General features: G+C 45.1%; 2 protein-coding genes across 2 annotated transcripts in view; both read right to left on the bottom strand.

Annotated features, from left to right (window-relative positions):
• Positions 1-12: 12 nt before the first annotated feature.
• On the bottom strand, positions 13-10,025 carry tram2 (translocation associated membrane protein 2; the record flags this gene model as incomplete). The annotated part of the gene is made up of 11 exons (XM_080831945.1): positions 13-1,050; positions 1,336-1,496; positions 2,116-2,259; positions 2,481-2,585; positions 2,757-2,827; positions 3,168-3,252; positions 3,555-3,613; positions 3,912-4,028; positions 5,764-5,873; positions 7,043-7,106; positions 9,906-10,025. The coding sequence occupies 11 exons, from the start codon at positions 10,023-10,025 to the stop codon at positions 974-976; spliced, it is 1,113 nt and encodes a 370-aa protein (XP_080688071.1). The 3' UTR covers positions 13-973.
• Positions 10,026-12,326: 2,301 nt separating this feature from the next.
• xkr5a (XK related 5a) overlaps positions 12,327-18,058 on the bottom strand; it is a gene marked incomplete at both ends in the record, with an annotated part of 8,120 nt that continues 2,388 nt past the window's right edge. Inside the window, 5 exon segments of the mRNA XM_080833077.1 lie at positions 12,327-13,399; positions 13,722-13,833; positions 14,419-14,588; positions 16,304-16,516; positions 17,550-17,733. Of these exon segments, the coding sequence (XP_080689203.1) occupies positions 12,327-13,399; positions 13,722-13,833; positions 14,419-14,588; positions 16,304-16,516; positions 17,550-17,733 (1,752 nt within the window).

The raw sequence follows: 18,058 nt of genomic DNA, 5'->3' as shown, positions 1-18,058 counted from the left end.
TGCATGGATTTATTTCCAATACTTCTAGCCAAGAGGAACCATGGCTTTATGGTCAATGTTTTTCACAAACAAAAAAGAAAAAAAATATGTTTTTTTGGAAACTTTTTCTTTCATAATTACAACAATTACATTTCACAATATAAATGTACAATATGATCTGATACTGAAAACTACATACATATGGCCAAAATAAAGATAATAAAGATAAAGCATTGTCAGCTACTCCATTAACACCACAATGTAGAACTGCACTTGCTGACCAAGTTCGATGATGATGGTGGGCTGCTACGGAACTTGTAGGACGCTGACTGGGAGTAAGTAACCACCAGGGGGCAAAAAAAAGGCAGGCTCGGTCCTCCAACAGGGGAGAACACAGGCTCTGGATGTCCTTCAAGGGCCACCGTACTATACTTCCAATGGTCCATAGCACCAGTCCCCTGGATAAGGCAACTCTACAGCCTCAAGCAAGACACAACAGACATAAAGAGCCTCAAGTCTGGCAAAGCAACAATGAAAAACATCTACAAGCTAGTCAGAAATTCAATAGGACTTGTATTATACAAAAATTGATATGAGATCAAGTCCAGCGGTGTAGAATTGCAGGCAGGCAGCTTTATACCAAAATAGAACAAAATATAAAAATACTGATCCAAAAAGAAAATTTGGCTGATTGTCTGTTGTGATTCTGAAACATTTCTGTGTGTATGTGTGTGTGTGTATGTGTGTGTGTGTGTATGTGTCTGTGTGTGTGTGTGTGGAGCCTCTTTCTCACAATTTCATGTAAGGGATCTTGTCTTTCGCTTCTCTGAGTGATCCTGCCACCGCCCTCTGAGAGCGGTGAAAGAGGGAGATTGTTGGAGAGTCCTCATCCTCTCTGATGGCCACAGGCAGGTGGGTCTCACAAGTGGGAGAGAGGAAGGGCGGGGGTCCAGATCGAGTTGAGTTTGGGGCTGGTGGGTGGGTGCGGTGTGGGTTAAGGGGCTTTGATCTTCTTCAGCCGGGGGGAGGTTCCGTTCTCCGCCTTTACCAACCCATTCTCATGGTGACCAACTGAGAGGGAGGAGAGAAAGAAAAAAAAAAACTTCAGATGCACATTGAGAAGGAAGGTTCTAGATGGTCATTCTAGCAGACACTGCCACAGGATGCATGTGTGAATGAAACTGTGGGGTGGAGTGCAGACTATTGGAGAGTGAATATCACTGTAGTGTGTATTTGTGTGTGTATGTACACTATATGTTCGGTATGCGTGTAGGCAAGTGTGTGTTGTTAGTATATTTGTATGTGTGTGTGTGTGTGTGTATTGTACATTGAGGTGGGAGGGGGCTACTGGCGTACCGGAGTCTCTCTTCAGAGAGCGCGAGGGGTTCTGTTTGGTGGCCGCCCTCTTGCGGGCCGCCTGCTCCAGCCTGAACTCCCTCCAGCGCCGCAGCTGGAAGCGAATGAACTTCCACAGCAGCCATGACTGCGTGAAGCACACCAGGAACAACACAGTCATCCTGTGGGGGGAGAGAGGGGGAGAAAGAGAGGGAGAGAAGGGTTGTTTGAGGAGAGCAATGAAGAAATTGTGTTTATATGTGTGTGTAAGAGAGAGAGAGAACAAAAGAAAGTGAGGAAATGAAGAAATTGTGTGAGTATATATATATATATATATATGTATGTATGTGTGTGTGTGTGTGTGTGTGTATATATATATATATATATATATATATATATATATATATATATACAGTATATACAGTATATATATGTATGTATGTGTGTGTGTGTGTGAGAGAGAGAGAGAGAAAGAGAAATAATAAAAGAATAGGAGGAAGGGAAGAGTGAGGAGACAGGACAATAGGACATAGAGTTTGAGAAAGGGTAAACAGTTAAGCAGAAACAGGTGAGTGAGAGAAAGTCACGAAAATACTGTGTGTGTGTGTGTGTGTGTGTGTGTCTGTGTGTGTGTGTGTGCGCGTGTAAAAGAAAGAGGTTGTGAAAGCCAATAAAAACAAAAGCACTAATTAAAATGAAGGATGATTTTGTCTGAAACACATGCAATTGTGCCAGGTATGAGGGAGAGCGCATAATGTTTTGCTTGTGTTCTGGCTAATTGGGGCAGCACTGGATCCGGACCTGATGAAGACTGTGTTGAAATTCCCCGCATCCCAGTCTAAGTTCTGGTCCTCAGCACGGGAGAGTCCAAAACCCACCGCCAGAAACATAAGTGTTAGAGTGACCATCCGTGTACAGACAAACCCAACTGCCCAAAGATCAAACCTATAAAACACAAAAACACACACAGATGAAAATGACAGCTGAAAGGGCTTACAATGTTCCCAGCAGGTACAAATCTATACAGTACACCATATGCATACAGAGGGTCTCGTCGGCCCGTTGGGACCTTCATCATATGTGTTTAGGTTCAGGTCATAAAGCATAAGTGTGTTGCAGAAAAGAAGACAAAAAAAAGCTACAAATCCAAGCACGAATGGGCTTACATCTTGTGATGGTTCTCGTCTGTGAAGTAGAAGAGTCTGGAGATGTGAAAGCCGAGCTCAGACACATACTGCAGGAACAGCAGCACCAGTCCCACACGGGTCAGACTACAGGCGAAGGAGAGGGAGGGAGAAAGAGAGAGAGAGAGAGAGAAAGAGCGAGGGAGACAGAGAGGGAGGGAGACTGACACATCAGGACACAGCTCATCAAAGGTGTTTGGTATGTTTTGAGGGTCAGATTATTCCTGCGGTCGACAGGAGGGCAGATGCTGCACTCACTTTAGCAGGTAGGCAGCCATGATGTGCAGCAGGTATAGAGCGATATACTGGAGTTGCCGAGGGATCTCCTCCTAAACACACAAACACACAAACAAAATTATATTATTTATGTAGAGTCATTTAGAGAATGATAACTACACCACCCTCACACACACCCTTACCACCTCTAAGCATTCTGTTCCTTATTGGTTATTTAGGTGCTTGTCTGTACTCATATACTGTAGGCAAACATTACAGGCCATTTCAAATACTACCACTATATTGATTTAGCATGACAACCCCAAGTTGCTTCATATGCACCACAAACTCTTCTTCTTATTCTACTTCCCTCCCCTCCACTCCTCTCCTCTCCTCTCCTCCTCTGCCACCTCAACCTCCAGCTCAATCTCCACCTCCTCTTCCAGTACCTACCTTGCGGATCTTCTGGAAGTAGAGCTCTGGGATGGAATGGAGCCAGTAAGCCAGCTGGGTGAGGTAGAAAAACTTAACCTGAAACCTGCCAAAGGAGATAGATATAGATATAGATGTTTATTTAAATCTAATGTCCCATCAGTGATGCTAGCTCAGTTGTTTATTTTTCTTTTGAGAGCAGGCATCTTTGATTTTAATCGTTTGATTGCAACTGAGTTCCTCCTTCTAATGCATAATCACAAATGATATAAATAGACGGGCTTCTCGTCACACCCATACAGTATCTACAACATTCCACATATTCCTTCCCATTTTTTTCTGGGAGGAAGTAAAAGCCAGTTTTGTTTCCCTTTGTAAAGAATATGTTGGAATAAAACACACACCTACCTTAGATATAGATGAGGATAATTCTCCCATAGACTGCTGGGGTGCAGCAGATAACCCTCCTGGGGAAGTGGGGAATAAAATGACAGAACGAGTTAAATGAAGAGGGAATGTCAGCCTTGCCTTGTTACCGTGACTACAAACATGGACAGCATGAGGGAGTGTAAGCGTGTTTCAGCCAGAAAGAAATTATTTTAGTCCAGATAGGACAGTTGAATTCATGTAAAAAATGGTTTACTTCTTAAAAACCCACAGATATAACATACAGTCGTCTTAGTATTAGCATTTAGCATCAGAGACTAATGTTTACAGACAAGACTTCTTCCTATTGGTGGAACGAGAGACAGAGCTGAGGCCTACCGTGCCGAGGACATAAAGACTCCATATGCTGGAAACTAAGTAAAACACACAGAGCTGTCCCGACTCGTTGAATTTAGTATTCTTGCTCTTCGAGAGGTGCAGGCGCCTGTTGACTTTCTGGTGGGGGAAAAGTGTAAAGTACAAATTCTAGTCAATTAAATATAGTAATTCAGTAGGTACTTGAATTTTAGTTATACACATGAAAAGATGTTACATTTCAAACCTCTCACTATCCCATGCAAGTACTCATACCCAACAACCTAGCCTAAGTATTATAACATAACAGGATACACTACAACCATCATACCAATACTTAACAACAACAAGAACAGCAAAAACACAACAACAAAGACGCATTCATAAGCATTTCACTTGGGTTATCAAGTGGGAATCTTCCTTTGTCAATTTTTCGTTGAATTGGGCCCACTTTACCTCCAGAAGGCACAACGGTGGTGTCTGGCATCCCAGACCCACCCCCCTTCAATAGTCACAAGGGCTTAGTACACATGCCAATATAAGAGACAATAAGAGACACACCTCAAGATACACCCAAGTATCACTAAAAGACTTCCCCACAACAACCATGATCAAATCTCATTCTTCAGCATATACTTTGGCCCATTTGCTGGTGGCTCTAAGTAGGTCATCTCCAACCATACCTTTGCCCTCCAGTTTAAGGTGGCTCTAAGTATGGGCTCTGTAGCTAGCTATACCCATGGTTGATGACGGCCAAAACCCAGAAGATCTTGAGAAGTATGTCAAAGTATGCCAGCATGGCATCTTCCAGAACATCTAGCAACAACAGGCTTCTTCACGTAATACATGTTTATTCATATGTCCCCAAATAGTCGGAGTGCCTAAACCATAACCACTGGCTTGCTTTTTCAGTAGCCTCATACAACTTCTTTAAAGCTCCTTTGAGTGACCGTCCTTGAAAACCAAAATCCAACAGAAACGATGTGGTCGATTTAGCTACAGAGCCTCTAACACATATCTCCACTGGTCTTGTTTGTGCTTGCCAGCCTCGTTCCTGCGCTTCCGCAACCAGTTCTGCATACTTAAGCTTCTTCCTTTCAAAGACTTCCTCAATCACATCTTCAAAGTGAATTGCTAACGCAATAAAGTAAACAATGCGCTCACACTCAGAATGGGCCCATTTGCCAATACGGTTTATACATGCCTAATGTCCACTTTCCTGCCCCTCCAGTTATTTAATGCAATTTAGGACTGAGTAGGATAATATCCATGACATAAAAAAGAGAACTATCAGGTCACACAGCTGTCAGGGTCGTACAAGAAATTCTTTCTTTATACTGCACAAACCAAAAAGGAAGAGGGCACCAATAACTAAAGAGGCAGTCCCAAATCCTGGCAAAGGGTTGTTTGTATTTGAATGGCTGGTGAGCTCAAACATACTCCTATTTCTTGGTTGATTGGCTGGAATAGTGTATGACTTGGTCCGAGCCACTTTGTTTGATTCCCATGAATAGAGCCAGGACTGTGGATGAAAACAAGATTGTTTCCCAGCACATACACTGGACTGACAGCTCAAAGAACGGGAGGAGAATTTTGCCAAATTCAACACAAGGTGTAATGGATTATATGACCAAGGACTGCACCGAATCTTTGGCCATTTTTTGAGTGCTAGTTAGACTCTCGTGTCTCACTCTCTCTGACGCAGATTATGTGGTCTGTCTTAAGTGTTTCAACACCAAACCGTGAGCTGGTTATTAAGTTGCTGCAAGATGCTTTTACAGAAGCCATAGTGAAACCATTGGTTTCTTCCTTCCTCCCCTTCCTGCTGCAACTACTTCCCCTTTCCAGTGCACCCATGAGGCCGTGGCGTACTCACGTCCAGCACGTACTCCTGCACCACTGCGTGCAGGATGATGGTGATGAAGAGATAGAAGAGGATGGTGGCACAGTCCTTCCAGCCATAGTGGTAGAGGGTGACTTCCCCTTCTGCAAAGACAATCAGACTGGTCATGTTTGATACATACTGATACAGCTTGACCTGTTTTGCTATGTTTGTGCATTCCAATAAACATAAAAAAAAAAAATCTATATGTGTGTGAGTTTGCAAAAGAGAGAGAGAACGAGAGAGAGAGAGAGAGAGAGAGAGATTACAAAAAGAAAGAAGAAAACACTGGGGGATGATGCACTGCAGACAGTGTTGTCAGTCAAAGATGGCAGAAGGAAAGTTTCCTCCAGCATTGGCTGCTTTGGCTCAGCGCATTTGTTTGGCTCAGCATGGCATGAAATTAAAAAAGCAGCTTGAACTCAAATCCATTACGGCCTGGCCTTTATTTCCCTGAAGGGAAAGACTTAAGAAACGCTGCTGCCAAATTTCATCACAACTCCTACAAAATATGTTGGCTAAGTGATCAGAATAAAACATTCTAACCCAGTTCTGACAGTAATCGCAGCCAACAGAAGACAAATTGTGAAATCGTTTTTTTGAAAGGGCAGTTCTCTTAAGACAACTACCTCTACAGCCATGCAGTATCTTTAGAAAAACACCCCTCCTCTTCTAGATAGAGCTCCAGCTGTGCATATGTGTGTGTGTGTGTGTGTGTGTGTGTGTGTGTGTGTGTGTGTGTGCGTGTGTGTGCGTGTGTGTGCGTGTGTGTGCGTGTGTGTTTGTGCATGTGTGTGCATGTGTGTATGTGAAAGTGAGAGAGAGAGTGGGGGGGGGGGGGGGGGGTGAGGGAGACAGAGAGAAAGAAGGGCAGAAATGGAGAAACAGATGTGCACAAGAGGCCTTTATGCCTCTATCTAAAGGGACAACCAGGACTTGCACTTGAACATGCCATCATGCCTAAGCCGGCTGAAAAGAAACAGGCTACTGCAAAGAGAGGTTCTGTACATTCTAGTTTTGGGGAAATGGTCCCAATCTCAAATACTCTCGAGCAGTATTCAGCCCATCAATGCAATTAGCTGTGTGGAAGTAAATAAAACACAAAGAAACATTGTGAAACGACACACTAATTGTGTTGGAAAGAGAGAGGTGCCCAAATCCACATGAAATCCAAACATCCTGGACACAAGAACAAAAGTGGATGTTCTGTTAAATGATCCCACCATGGATAAATAATAAGATGAGAAGCAGATGAAATGACATGCAAACCCACCTGATGATAGTGTGCTGATGTTATACTGGGGCTGAATGAATACGATGGCTGATTTTGCTGTTGCCTGGAGAAAAGCAGATTGAACAATAATAAGGTCATCTTGCCTCTTGCGTTTCGAAGGCAACAGCACGCACACAAATCACACTCAGAAAGTACACCAGTTGAGAAAGGTGAGCATGTTATACTCTCCTACCAATGCTCAGTTTTGTTAAGTGGCACCCTGGGGTGACAGAATACATAGACTACCACAGGTAGGCCATGCAGGCACTTAACACCCGTGGCTCAGCGCTGAAAAGGGTCCACTGAGGACAGCTCATTACGTTAGTTCGTAAATGACAATTCTGTGAGAACCCCCTTTAAAATCTATGATTTTGTTGCTGGACACTACACTGACATGTCCCGAAACCTCCTACGGGTTCCCATACCATTAGCTTGCTAGGAGCTTCGTAACTTGGCTACAGCGCAGCAACACCGTGAAATTCAACAACCAGTCAAGGCTACTCTAAATGAAAGTGCAGACGATAGGAAGGGAAGTAGAAAAACAAAACACTGGTTTGTGAGAGTCTGTTATGTCGACGGAGGTATCTATGGCAACTGCTTAATTTGTCCCTGCAGATAAATGGGCTGTCAATTCTAACAAAAACTAGCTAGCCTAACTAGGTGTTTTGTAAGGAGTTTGCAAAAACGTTCTGGCTGCTACAACTATTGCCTACATTGTCATTTGTTTTTAAAAACAGTTTTAATGTGTGTTTAAATGACATAAATGAACTGTGATGAAATACATCAATACTGGTGTTAATATTGACAAAATTCCATTTTAGGTCAATGCATTTTATGGGTTGAAAATGCCTCAACACGCTACCTACTGTTTTAAAATCATCCTGAACCTTGCAAGGCCAATGCTGACGTTGAGTTAACCGTTGGGGTCTTGTCTTCATGTCATGAGAGTCATAGACTTTCAGTGCACACAAAAAATGAAGAAATGCAATTCCTGCAATATTTAGGATTGATCTAATTTAACTCAGAATCACTACAATTTCAACAAAATGTTCTGAGAATTCTGAACTTTTGGCCTGAACAAATCCCAACCAACTCTTGGAAGATCCTGGTGGGATCACATTTTTTAGGAATTCCTGCAGGAAATTGCAAATAAATAAATGTGCAATTCCCACAGCAAATCCTCAAATAATCGCAACAAACCCTCACAAGATCCTGGAGGGCTTGTTTAATGCCTCCCAATAAGTAGGCCTACCTGTCTCCACACACAGGTACACCTACTAAAGAAGGTATTTATTTATTTAAGGATATTAATTTATAGCATGTACTTTATACAGAACTCATATTAATATAAAAGGTAAAGGTTAAACGAATACCATTTGTAGATGTGTAGACGGTGGCGGGGTCAGGGGGCTCATGCTCATACTTTTACTTGGGGCCCCCCAGAGTCCCTAGAAACCCACCTGCATAGAATGTGTGCTTGTGTCTCGCTAAAAAGGTTACATTAAGCCGGCAAGTATGGTTAACCTAAGCCCTTCTTCCGATGGCTGCCTTCAGCTGACTGAATGTCTCTAGGGTACGGCAATGCATAATGACAACGTTTGTACTGAGCATAGCCCGCACACACACATTCTCTGCTGCCGAAGCAAAACTCCATCGCGCGTAGGCTACCCATTACCGTCTAACTGTGTGCAAAGAAACACAACTGCCCCGTTGAGCCGCTCAGATGTTTGAGCCATTTCCGAATACATGAAACTGATGGTGGGAATTTCCCCACTGTGAACGGTCCCACCGAAACCACTGACAGAAGCGCTATAGTTAGCTGGAAAAGAGTAGGCAAGACTGTTTGGTGCCATATATGTCTACTTCTGTCCTGTCCAAATAGAGGAGTCATTGGCCATCAGCTCTATGACGACACCTCTCACCTTATCCCGGGGAGAGAGAGGGAAAAAAACAGAAGCCCAAATTCCTCTGACAAACTCCCCTTACATAAACATACGTGTTGTTTGTTTTAATCAAACGAACGGCTGACTCAGTCTACCATTCCACAAATAACAAATCGAAGAGTCTGGTGGTGCACCGGCAGAAAATCGCGCATTCCATCTTTCCTTGCGGAGAAGCCCCGCTGCCTTTTCGCTCAGAGATTGAGACGTGGCAGTTTGCTGAGGATCACATCCATTCAGCGACCGTACTCAACCGAATTGCTCTGAGACCGCAGGGGAGAAGAGTGCAAGCAGCATTGACAGTAGTCAATGATATTCATGCAATCCCATGACTTTTTTTTTTTTAAATGAAACCAGAGTCAAGTTAAAAGTTAGATAGTGCAGAGCTTTTAAACGTCACTGCACTGTCGCAACTTGTTGAACGTTTTTGTAATAGGCTTTAACGTAGGCCCATGCTATATGTTGAATATCTTAAAGGTGATGCCCAATGTTTCATTTAACAGACACAAAGTAAGTTATCCTAGCATTATATGTCGTGTAAACGTTACGTCTTGATAATACTATTACACGATCTCTAAATGTAGCTGGGCTTCCTGCAACTCTCCACAGACATTAAACGCTTCTTTACAACCAGCTTACACTTGCAAACGAAGATGTCACAAAGTAACCGGGAGATGCCAAATTAATATCTGGCTACATTTGTATCCAACTAATCCTGATCAACTCATGAAGACAAGGCTACGGGCTCAGTTACTTTACTTCGGCTGTTTCGACCGAGTTTTCACGAAATCCATAAACTACTGTTCTTCCGACTACGTGTCTTTAGACAACTCCAATAGCCTGGTCTTGCTCCCACAAGTCAACCCCGCTAACTACAGCTGTACTGAGAGGGAGAAAAAAAGTAGGGTAAGACCACATCTCACCTCAAACATCAGTCCGATCAGGATGAAAATAACCAGACTGAATACGATATCTGCATGGTTCTGAATGAGAAATTCTTGACTGAAGAAAGCGTAACTCTTGTTTCTTCTTCGGAAAGCCATTTCGAGGTTGCCTCGATTTCTGACTTTTTCCTTAATGCAGAAATTCTCCGACTAAGAAGTCCAGAGTTAACTTTTTCGGAGCACTGCGCATGTGCGACGCCTTAAAGGGAGCGTCTGAAAATTCTTAATTAAAGGTAAGGGAAGCTTTGTATTTTCTTTAGCCTACAGCAGACATACAACTACTTCAAATGGTTTTGTCCAAGAAATTCGGGTTTCTAATCTGGTTCATTAACGAATTAATTTGTATCTTATCACACAGATATGCAGTAGGTCAGGACCCCAAAAGTTAATTGGAACATTGTTTTGATTTATCATCTGGGTTATCTCAATAACCTAGAAAGTGTCAACCGTTGAACACATGCTGTTTTATTTAGAAAGAATGAGGTAATAGCATTTGCATCAGTGGGAGAAAGGACTCTCTAGATATATACATTGTTGTGTGAAAGAGTGCTGAATGACATGAATAAAGAATATTTTTTCGGACAAAATATTGCACCAGAAGTCCATCTCTGAAACAATGACATTACCACACATTCTTGAATTTTGGTATACAGACATATGAATGATTTATTCATCACTTATTTAAAAAGTCATATCTGTACAGAACACAACAAACGGTAATTTACCTTCTCATTTCTCCAGCTTTGTGTCTGAGTTCTTGTGTGTGTGTGTGTGTGTGTGTGTGTGTGTGTGTGTGTGTGTGTGTGTGTGTGTTTGCAGGTGTTTATTGCTTTAAGGACACTGGTAAAAGCTATTTCTAACGGAGTACTGGGAAGACCAGAAACTGATTACCTCACTCAGAGAGGGAGAAGCTGGCTGACAGACAGACAGCTTATGCCCTGCAGGTCTATGTGACAAATACAGACACAAATACCAAACAGGAAGAGCCTCTCCATAGTGTAAAAATCTCCAAGTTGATTTTTGTCAAAATAAAAAGTTGTCCCTTCACAGCATCCAACACAGCAGGTTGGATGAAATATATTCTTTTTTTTTCATGTACAGCAGTGATTTAAAACCAGGCTTTAGCGCATGGCTCAGTGACACAGAAAGTGCTGAAGTAGATGGCTGGAATCCTTAACCCCCTCATCAATAGACCTAAATAAACAATATCACAAGTTCTGACTTTTTTGTTTTTAAACATTAACTTCCATATTACACCGACCTTTAAATTAGTTAATTTTTCCAATTAACATATTTACGAAATACAGCATCATAATTCCAAAACCAGTCAGATTATGCAATAAATAGGAAAAGACTGCCTGAGAAAACACCTGACAGCGATATGATCACGTCCAAACAACTCTTCACTTTGTGAGGTCCGCAAAAAGAGGATATTTAAAAAAAAATCTGTCCAGCATAGTTCTTTGCAATACAATTACCCATAAAAACGAACAAGTATTAATATTATTTTTTGCAACAAATGTACCCACACAAAAGAGAGGCCACAGACAGGTGAGGTTGAAGAAGTCCAAGAGAGAAAAGAAAGAGTCACACTGAACAATAGAAAATATACCATACAGTCCTGCTCTCTGCCCATCTGAACCATCTGCCCATCTGAACGTCTCCATTGAGGGGCCACGGCATGACAAGCATGGTTGTCAGCCATCTTGAGCCAAAACACACGAAGTAAGTGGAAAACAAGGAGTAGGGCTTCCCTTTGTCATCTGAGAGAACTGTGTCACAGATTTTTAAGTGCTCTGGGGTGTCATAATAAAAGCTCTTGAGAAGATTCAAACGGTAACTGGTTCTGCTTTACCGGTTCTGCTCAGAAGCTTTAAAGGTGCTATTTAGCTTGTCGCACCCTTACCACTTGTGAGCAGGCCCTGTTGTGGCTCCCAGACCTTCTTGTTTTGTTTTTAAAGTGTCCAGGTGACTGTAAAAGGCTTGTGCTTTTAAACCGTGGTGGCTGACATTAGTTACATCGACAGAGATGAGGATGGAGAGGGGAGAACCAGACAACAAGGGTTTCTCCTTGGGGTAGACAATGGGAAGAGCTGCACCGCAACCCTGCTCCCCCTACCAACACACACAGTCACACAATAGATCTGAGTGAGAAACAAAACGGTTGAGTCATTACATACAGACTTGCACACACGCAAAGACGTACTCACACATGGAAATGTATGTCAACAAGCATACATAAACATACGCATGCGTTCAGACGCAACCCTTCACCCAAACACATAAATATTTAGACACGTTCCCATGCACACTCACACACACACACAGCCCAATGGCTGAAATAAATAAGAATCACACACACTGAAGTACGTACACACACACACACACACACCAACACCCTCAGAAACCCGCATCTTCCTCCAGCCCTCTCCGAGACAGCACCAGCTGCCTACGTGGTCCGCTCAGGTGGGGCACCCCCAAACCTGTCTCCCCCCCTACCCCCACCCCTATCCCTGTCCCTGTCCCTGTCCCGCCGTGCAGCCCATCCAGCCTGGGCGTGGAGCTGTAGCAGGGCCCCAAGCGTCCCAGAGGCCCCACATTGCCCCCGCGCTCGCTGCCCACGGGGCTGCTCAGCTCAGCCAAGCTCTCGGCCCCGAAGCCGAAGGCGGTGGTGTCCCGGTCCAGCCGCGGGTTGCTGGCGCTGCTGGGCGACTGCGGGTCAGCGCTGAAGTAGAGCGTGGAGCTGGACTCGGTGGGGCAGAAGCAGGGCTCGGGGCTGTCCCCCAGCACCGACTTACCCTCCGGCGAGCTGCGCTTGCAGTCCGACCCGGGAGATTCCAGCGGACTCTCCATCGGTAGGCTCTCGTCATCGTCGTATTCGACGGAACCACCGGCGACCCTGCCGTTGTCCGCACGCGAAGTGGGCTCATCCTCACTGGCGCTTTGAAACTCATCCTTGCAGTCCGACAGCGGCGCCAGAGCCTGCTCTTCGTCCTCCTCCTCCTCCTCCTCGCTTCTCCCCTTCCCCAGCATCCCCTCCTCCATCATCCCCCCGTCGCCCTCCAGCCCAGGTGGGCATCCGGCCACTCCCAGCATGGCCGCCACCCCGCCAGCCCCGTAGGCGCGGTTGATCCTCCCGGGGTCTCCCGTCTTCAGCGCTAGGCGGATGAGGAGCCAGTGGTGGTGCCTACTCCCCCCTTGGCCACATCCGCCCTTTCCCCCCGCGCAGTTGGCCGGGGGCTCCAGCAGAGACCCCGCCATGCCCGAGAGCGAGAAACTGGGGTGGGAAGCCAGGTGGAGGGAAGGGGGTGCCGGCAGGCTCTTGTCGCCCCCCAGAGAGAAGGAGGACTCCCCACGCTCCAGGTCCAGACAGGTGCTGCCCATGTGGCTGCCGCCACCATGCTGGAGGCCCAGGGAGATCTCAGTGGACTTGGGGTGCAGGAAGCGGTAGTACAGCACCAGAGATGTCAAGCCTGGATGGGGAGAGAAGAGAGATGAAGAGAAAGAGGGATGGATGAATGATGAAGGGAGAGGGGGAGAGAGAGGGACACAGTGTCATGATTGTTCAGTCATTACATACAGAGAGATATATCTTAATTTAATAAAAAAAAGTTTTTATATGTGGCACTTTTTCTGCTGAGAGATTCATTACAAACACCAGTGGACATGTTTTCATTATATCAAAACATTAGTGGAGATCAGCAGAGAGATTAAGACTAGATGACTTTAGCATGTGTGAGATTATTCATCCCACTGGAAGGCATGTGGAGTCATATGGAGAGGAGTGTGACTCGCCTGACAGGAAACTGCAGAGTGCAGCAGTGGGCATGGTCAGCCTATCCCACGATGCCTCATTCAGGAAGTCCGAGGCCGCCAGCATCAGTGTGGTGTTCTCGAGAAACATGACCTGCCAAACAACACACACCAGTTTCCTTTTACTGTAACAAGACCTGAGAACACTGTGTGTGTGTGTTGTTGTGTGTGTGTGTGTGCTCCTAAAGTGTGCCAATGTTACACAACCAAACTATTAACTGACGATAAATGTCACACAAACAAAGCCAGATCGAGCCAGAAAGAAGCACTCAGTCAGAGTCAGCCAAAGGTTAGGAACTAAGCATACAGACAAGCAAACATCGTCTGGACACAGTGCCTTAACGCAAACACAAACATAATACTCCTCCACACAAACAGAAGAGGCCCATAGTGTCATCAGCTGTGTGTGTGTGATCAAAAAAGTGTGTCATCACTATGCTGTGATGTGTATGTGTGTGTGTGTGTGTGTGAACGAGAGACAGAAAGAGAGAGAGAGAGAGAGAGAGTGTGTGTGTGTGTGTGTGTTTGCTTGTGTATATCAATGTGTGTGCATTTGAAGCCTACCACGTAGAAGAGAGAAGAGAGAGAGAGAGAGAGAGAGTGTGTGTGTGTGTGTGTGTGTGTGTCTGTGTGTGTTTGCTTGTGTATATCAATGTGTGTCTGTGCATTTGAAGCCTACCACGTAGAAGCCGGCCATGCGGAAGCGCGAGGGCCCGTCCTTGACGTTGAGGAAGCAGAAGACGTGCACGATGGCCAGCGTGCCGTTAAACACACGCCAGCGCCACGGCCCCGCACAGATGTCCGTCTGCTGCGACATCAGCCAGAAGAACGCGGTCACCCAGTGGAACCCTGGGATAACACATACACACAGGTTTTATACACACCCCAGCATACATGCACTCTCACACACACACGGTTATACACAATCAGCCTGCTGAGACAGGAGGGCTACAGCAGCCAGCGGAGTGTGGACAACCCTACACATACACAGTCACACACACTTTGAGAATGTGAGTGAATGAGAGTGGGCAAGCAGACATGTTATTTCTTTTCTGTCGTTCCTCAAATTAGAGCATATATGTTCAGACTTATACACAAATTAACATATACACAAGCCTAAAGTCAAACACACACATACACCCACACACACAGACAGACTAAAGTGGGCACACACAAACAAACAAAATATTGAACCAGCTCAACACATATGCAGAGCAACACACACACACACACACACACACACACACACACACACACACACACACACACACACACACACACACACACACACACACACACACACACACAGACACAACATTTAGTGTCTTGGGACATAGGCATGCCTCTGAGTACATGTCCATGTGAACCTAATGAAAAACAACCCATAAAAGTTCCTTAGTCACGCAGGCTGTTTTTGTAAGAGCTATGCAAAACTCTGGCTATAGACTATAAAATGCCTTCCTCTTTGTGAGGGTGTTTGTTACAGTTAGGAAACAGACACCAGCTGACTGAAAAGACCTTTTGTGACAATGTGTTCTATAAAAAGCTCTTCGGAGAGTGAGTTTGAAACAAATGGAAATGAACTCCGCGCACAGATGACAAACTAAGAACCGTCTCAGACTGTCAAATCAGTTTTTTTTAAGACACAACTGGGGTTTGTTTAGATTTTTTTGCCATCATTCCAGAAATACTCTTTCCCTTTGAGTTCCCAAACACTGAGTCGAGTAAGTGGAAAAACAAGCCATGCTTTTGTCAGCATGCCCCCTGCAGCCTTGTTAGTTTTCTGTGGCTATTGTGCTCAAATTGATCTGATTTGTAAATCTGTGTGTTTGTAAAAGTATGTTGCTGTAAAGTGACTGTAAACGTGTATTTAAAGTGTGTGTCTGTATACATTTATAAATGAGCCTGTAGCTCTGACTTATTCCAGTTATGTATTTGTTTGTGTGTGTGTGTGTGTGTGTGTCTGTGTGTGTGTTTGTGTGTTTGTGTGTGTGCGTGCATATGTTTGTGTATGCATGTGTGAGTGTGTGTGTTCATATGTTTGTTTGTTTGTTTACACTTAGAAATGTGTGAATGCTCATGAGTGTGTATATAACTGTGCCTGGCAGGTGAGAAACATTATTCACACCCTCTCCAGTAGTTTGCTATAGCTGGTCGCACAGGATCTGTGTGTGTGTGTGTGTGTGTGTGTGTGTGTGTGTGTGTGTTTGTGTGTGTGTGTGTGTGTGTGTGTGTGTGTGTGTGTGTGTGTGTGTGCGTGCGTGCGTGCGTGCTATGTGTGTGTGTGTGTGTGTGCGTGCGTGCGTGCGTGCGTGCGTGCGTGCGTGCGTGCGTGCGTGCGTGCGTGCGTGCGTGCGTGCGTGCGTGTCTATGCTTGTGACCAATACTCAACGATGAAAGAGGAACACAGATAACATGCATTATCTGGTAAAAGAACCCAGCATACAAATCTGGTGTCTGTTTTGTGTGTATTTGTGGATAATTGGACCAATATGTGTGTGTGTGTGTGTGTGTGTGTGTGTGTGTGTGTGTGTGTGTGTGTGTGTGTGTGTGTAGCCACTCACCTATGACCCCGCACACCCACCAGCCAAAGACACTGGTGAAAAACATGAGGCTGGCGACACGGGCGCCCAGCATGCCCGACCTCCACAGCAGCTGGCACAGCAGGGCGGCAGGGGGCATGGCCAGATGGCCCGGCCGGATCAAACAACATGCCCGACTGAACAGAACCAGCGCCCAGGAGAGGGAGAACAGGCACATCCCACAGCACAGAGACACTGAAGATGAGAAGAGAGGGAGAGAAGAAGAGAGGGTGGGGGAGAGGAGAACAGTCCATCACTCTATCAACATAATTTGACTGTAAACCATTTCTAACTTTAACCCCAGGTCTGGAATGGTTTATCTCTATGGTGACTAGATGCCAAGAGACCAATTTTTGGACAAGAAGTACGTTTGTGTGGGACAATGTGGGACAAGTTAACAACGCAACGCTGAGGTAACCTAAAACTTGGATATAATATCTTTCAAACTGAAAAATGTCTTCAGCCTCTCTGCTTGTAAACACCTGGGTAAGTTGTTTTATTGTGACTGAGGAGTTTGCTGGCCCAACCCCAGCACAGTTTGATTGACAGCTGTCACAGCCTCTTAATAACCACCTCCACTGCTCTCTTCTAAGCTACTGGATGAAAGCCAGGCTTTTCGAAAAGCTTGCCTATGTTGCATTTGTATGAGCCAGATTGCTGCTTTGGCCGTAGCGCTATGAAATAGAGTAGAAACTATGCAACCGGATAAGCGGATAACCCTCATATGCCGGGCGGGTAAAATAAGGCATCCATGTGTTATTATTTCCGACAATTAAAAACCAAATGACCAATGCCTTTTTGACATGATCTATCTAAGAAGGATGCGGACAAAGGGTCAAAATGCTGTCCAGTACAACGCAAAACAGGACACCTGGTCACCTCTTAACCTCTTTACCTCTGTAACCGTCATGTGATACCTGGCCTGGTGACTGCTGCTGTAGCATTAAGATGAGTTGAAAGGCGCTGGCTTCTATAGCATTGTGGCCATTTCTGTTGTTTCTCTTAGTATGGTGTTGTTTTTGTTGTGTGTTTGTGTTGTTTTGCTTTTGGGTCAGGTCATACCTGGCGACGTGACCACTGCTGTATAATAAATAATGCTTTTACTGCAGTGTGACCGTGGCAGTTGTTGTTCTGTTGTTACTCTTACCGTATGTCACAAATAAGTGTGGTGTTGATTTTGTTGTGTTGTCTTGTTTTGTTTTGTTTGTGGGGCCATGTCAGGCCGTACCTGGGGAGCAGAGGCCCACGTCTGTGGCCACCAGCACGTAGGTCTGCAGGAGGGTCTGCGGGAGAGTGACCAGCAGCGCCTCCAACAGGCGAAGCCCTGCCACATCAGCCTGCTGCATAACGGCCATACCCAGCTGACCCGCTGAGCCCTGCATGTGCAACACGGATGACATGCAGTCCAGAACCTGCCACAAGGGGGAGACACACATCCACTTACTCATCAGCATAACTGAGAACGGAAAGGCTCAGGTCTTAGCAGTGTCCCATGCAGTGGGACCAATTCACTCAATGCACATATTTTTCTACAGTTTTGTGTGAGTTAAAGATGGTAACCACTCAGGTAGATGAGCATCACACTGTATTAGAGGCCTAGCTGAACGGCTTGCTCTGTAATCCAAAACAGTTTTGGCCCTGATCTGGCCCGATCCGGTAGACGGTCACAGCGGATAGGGCACAACGCAGCCTTGAGTGTCAGTCTCCCCCTAATTTGATGGATCCGAGCTCTGGGCC

Source organism: Sprattus sprattus (assembly GCF_963457725.1).
Source record: "Sprattus sprattus genome assembly, chromosome: 2".
Taxonomy (NCBI): domain Eukaryota; kingdom Metazoa; phylum Chordata; class Actinopteri; order Clupeiformes; family Clupeidae; genus Sprattus; species Sprattus sprattus.
The sequence above is the reverse complement of the archived record's forward strand: the minus strand, read 5'-3'. Positions and strand labels throughout refer to the sequence as shown.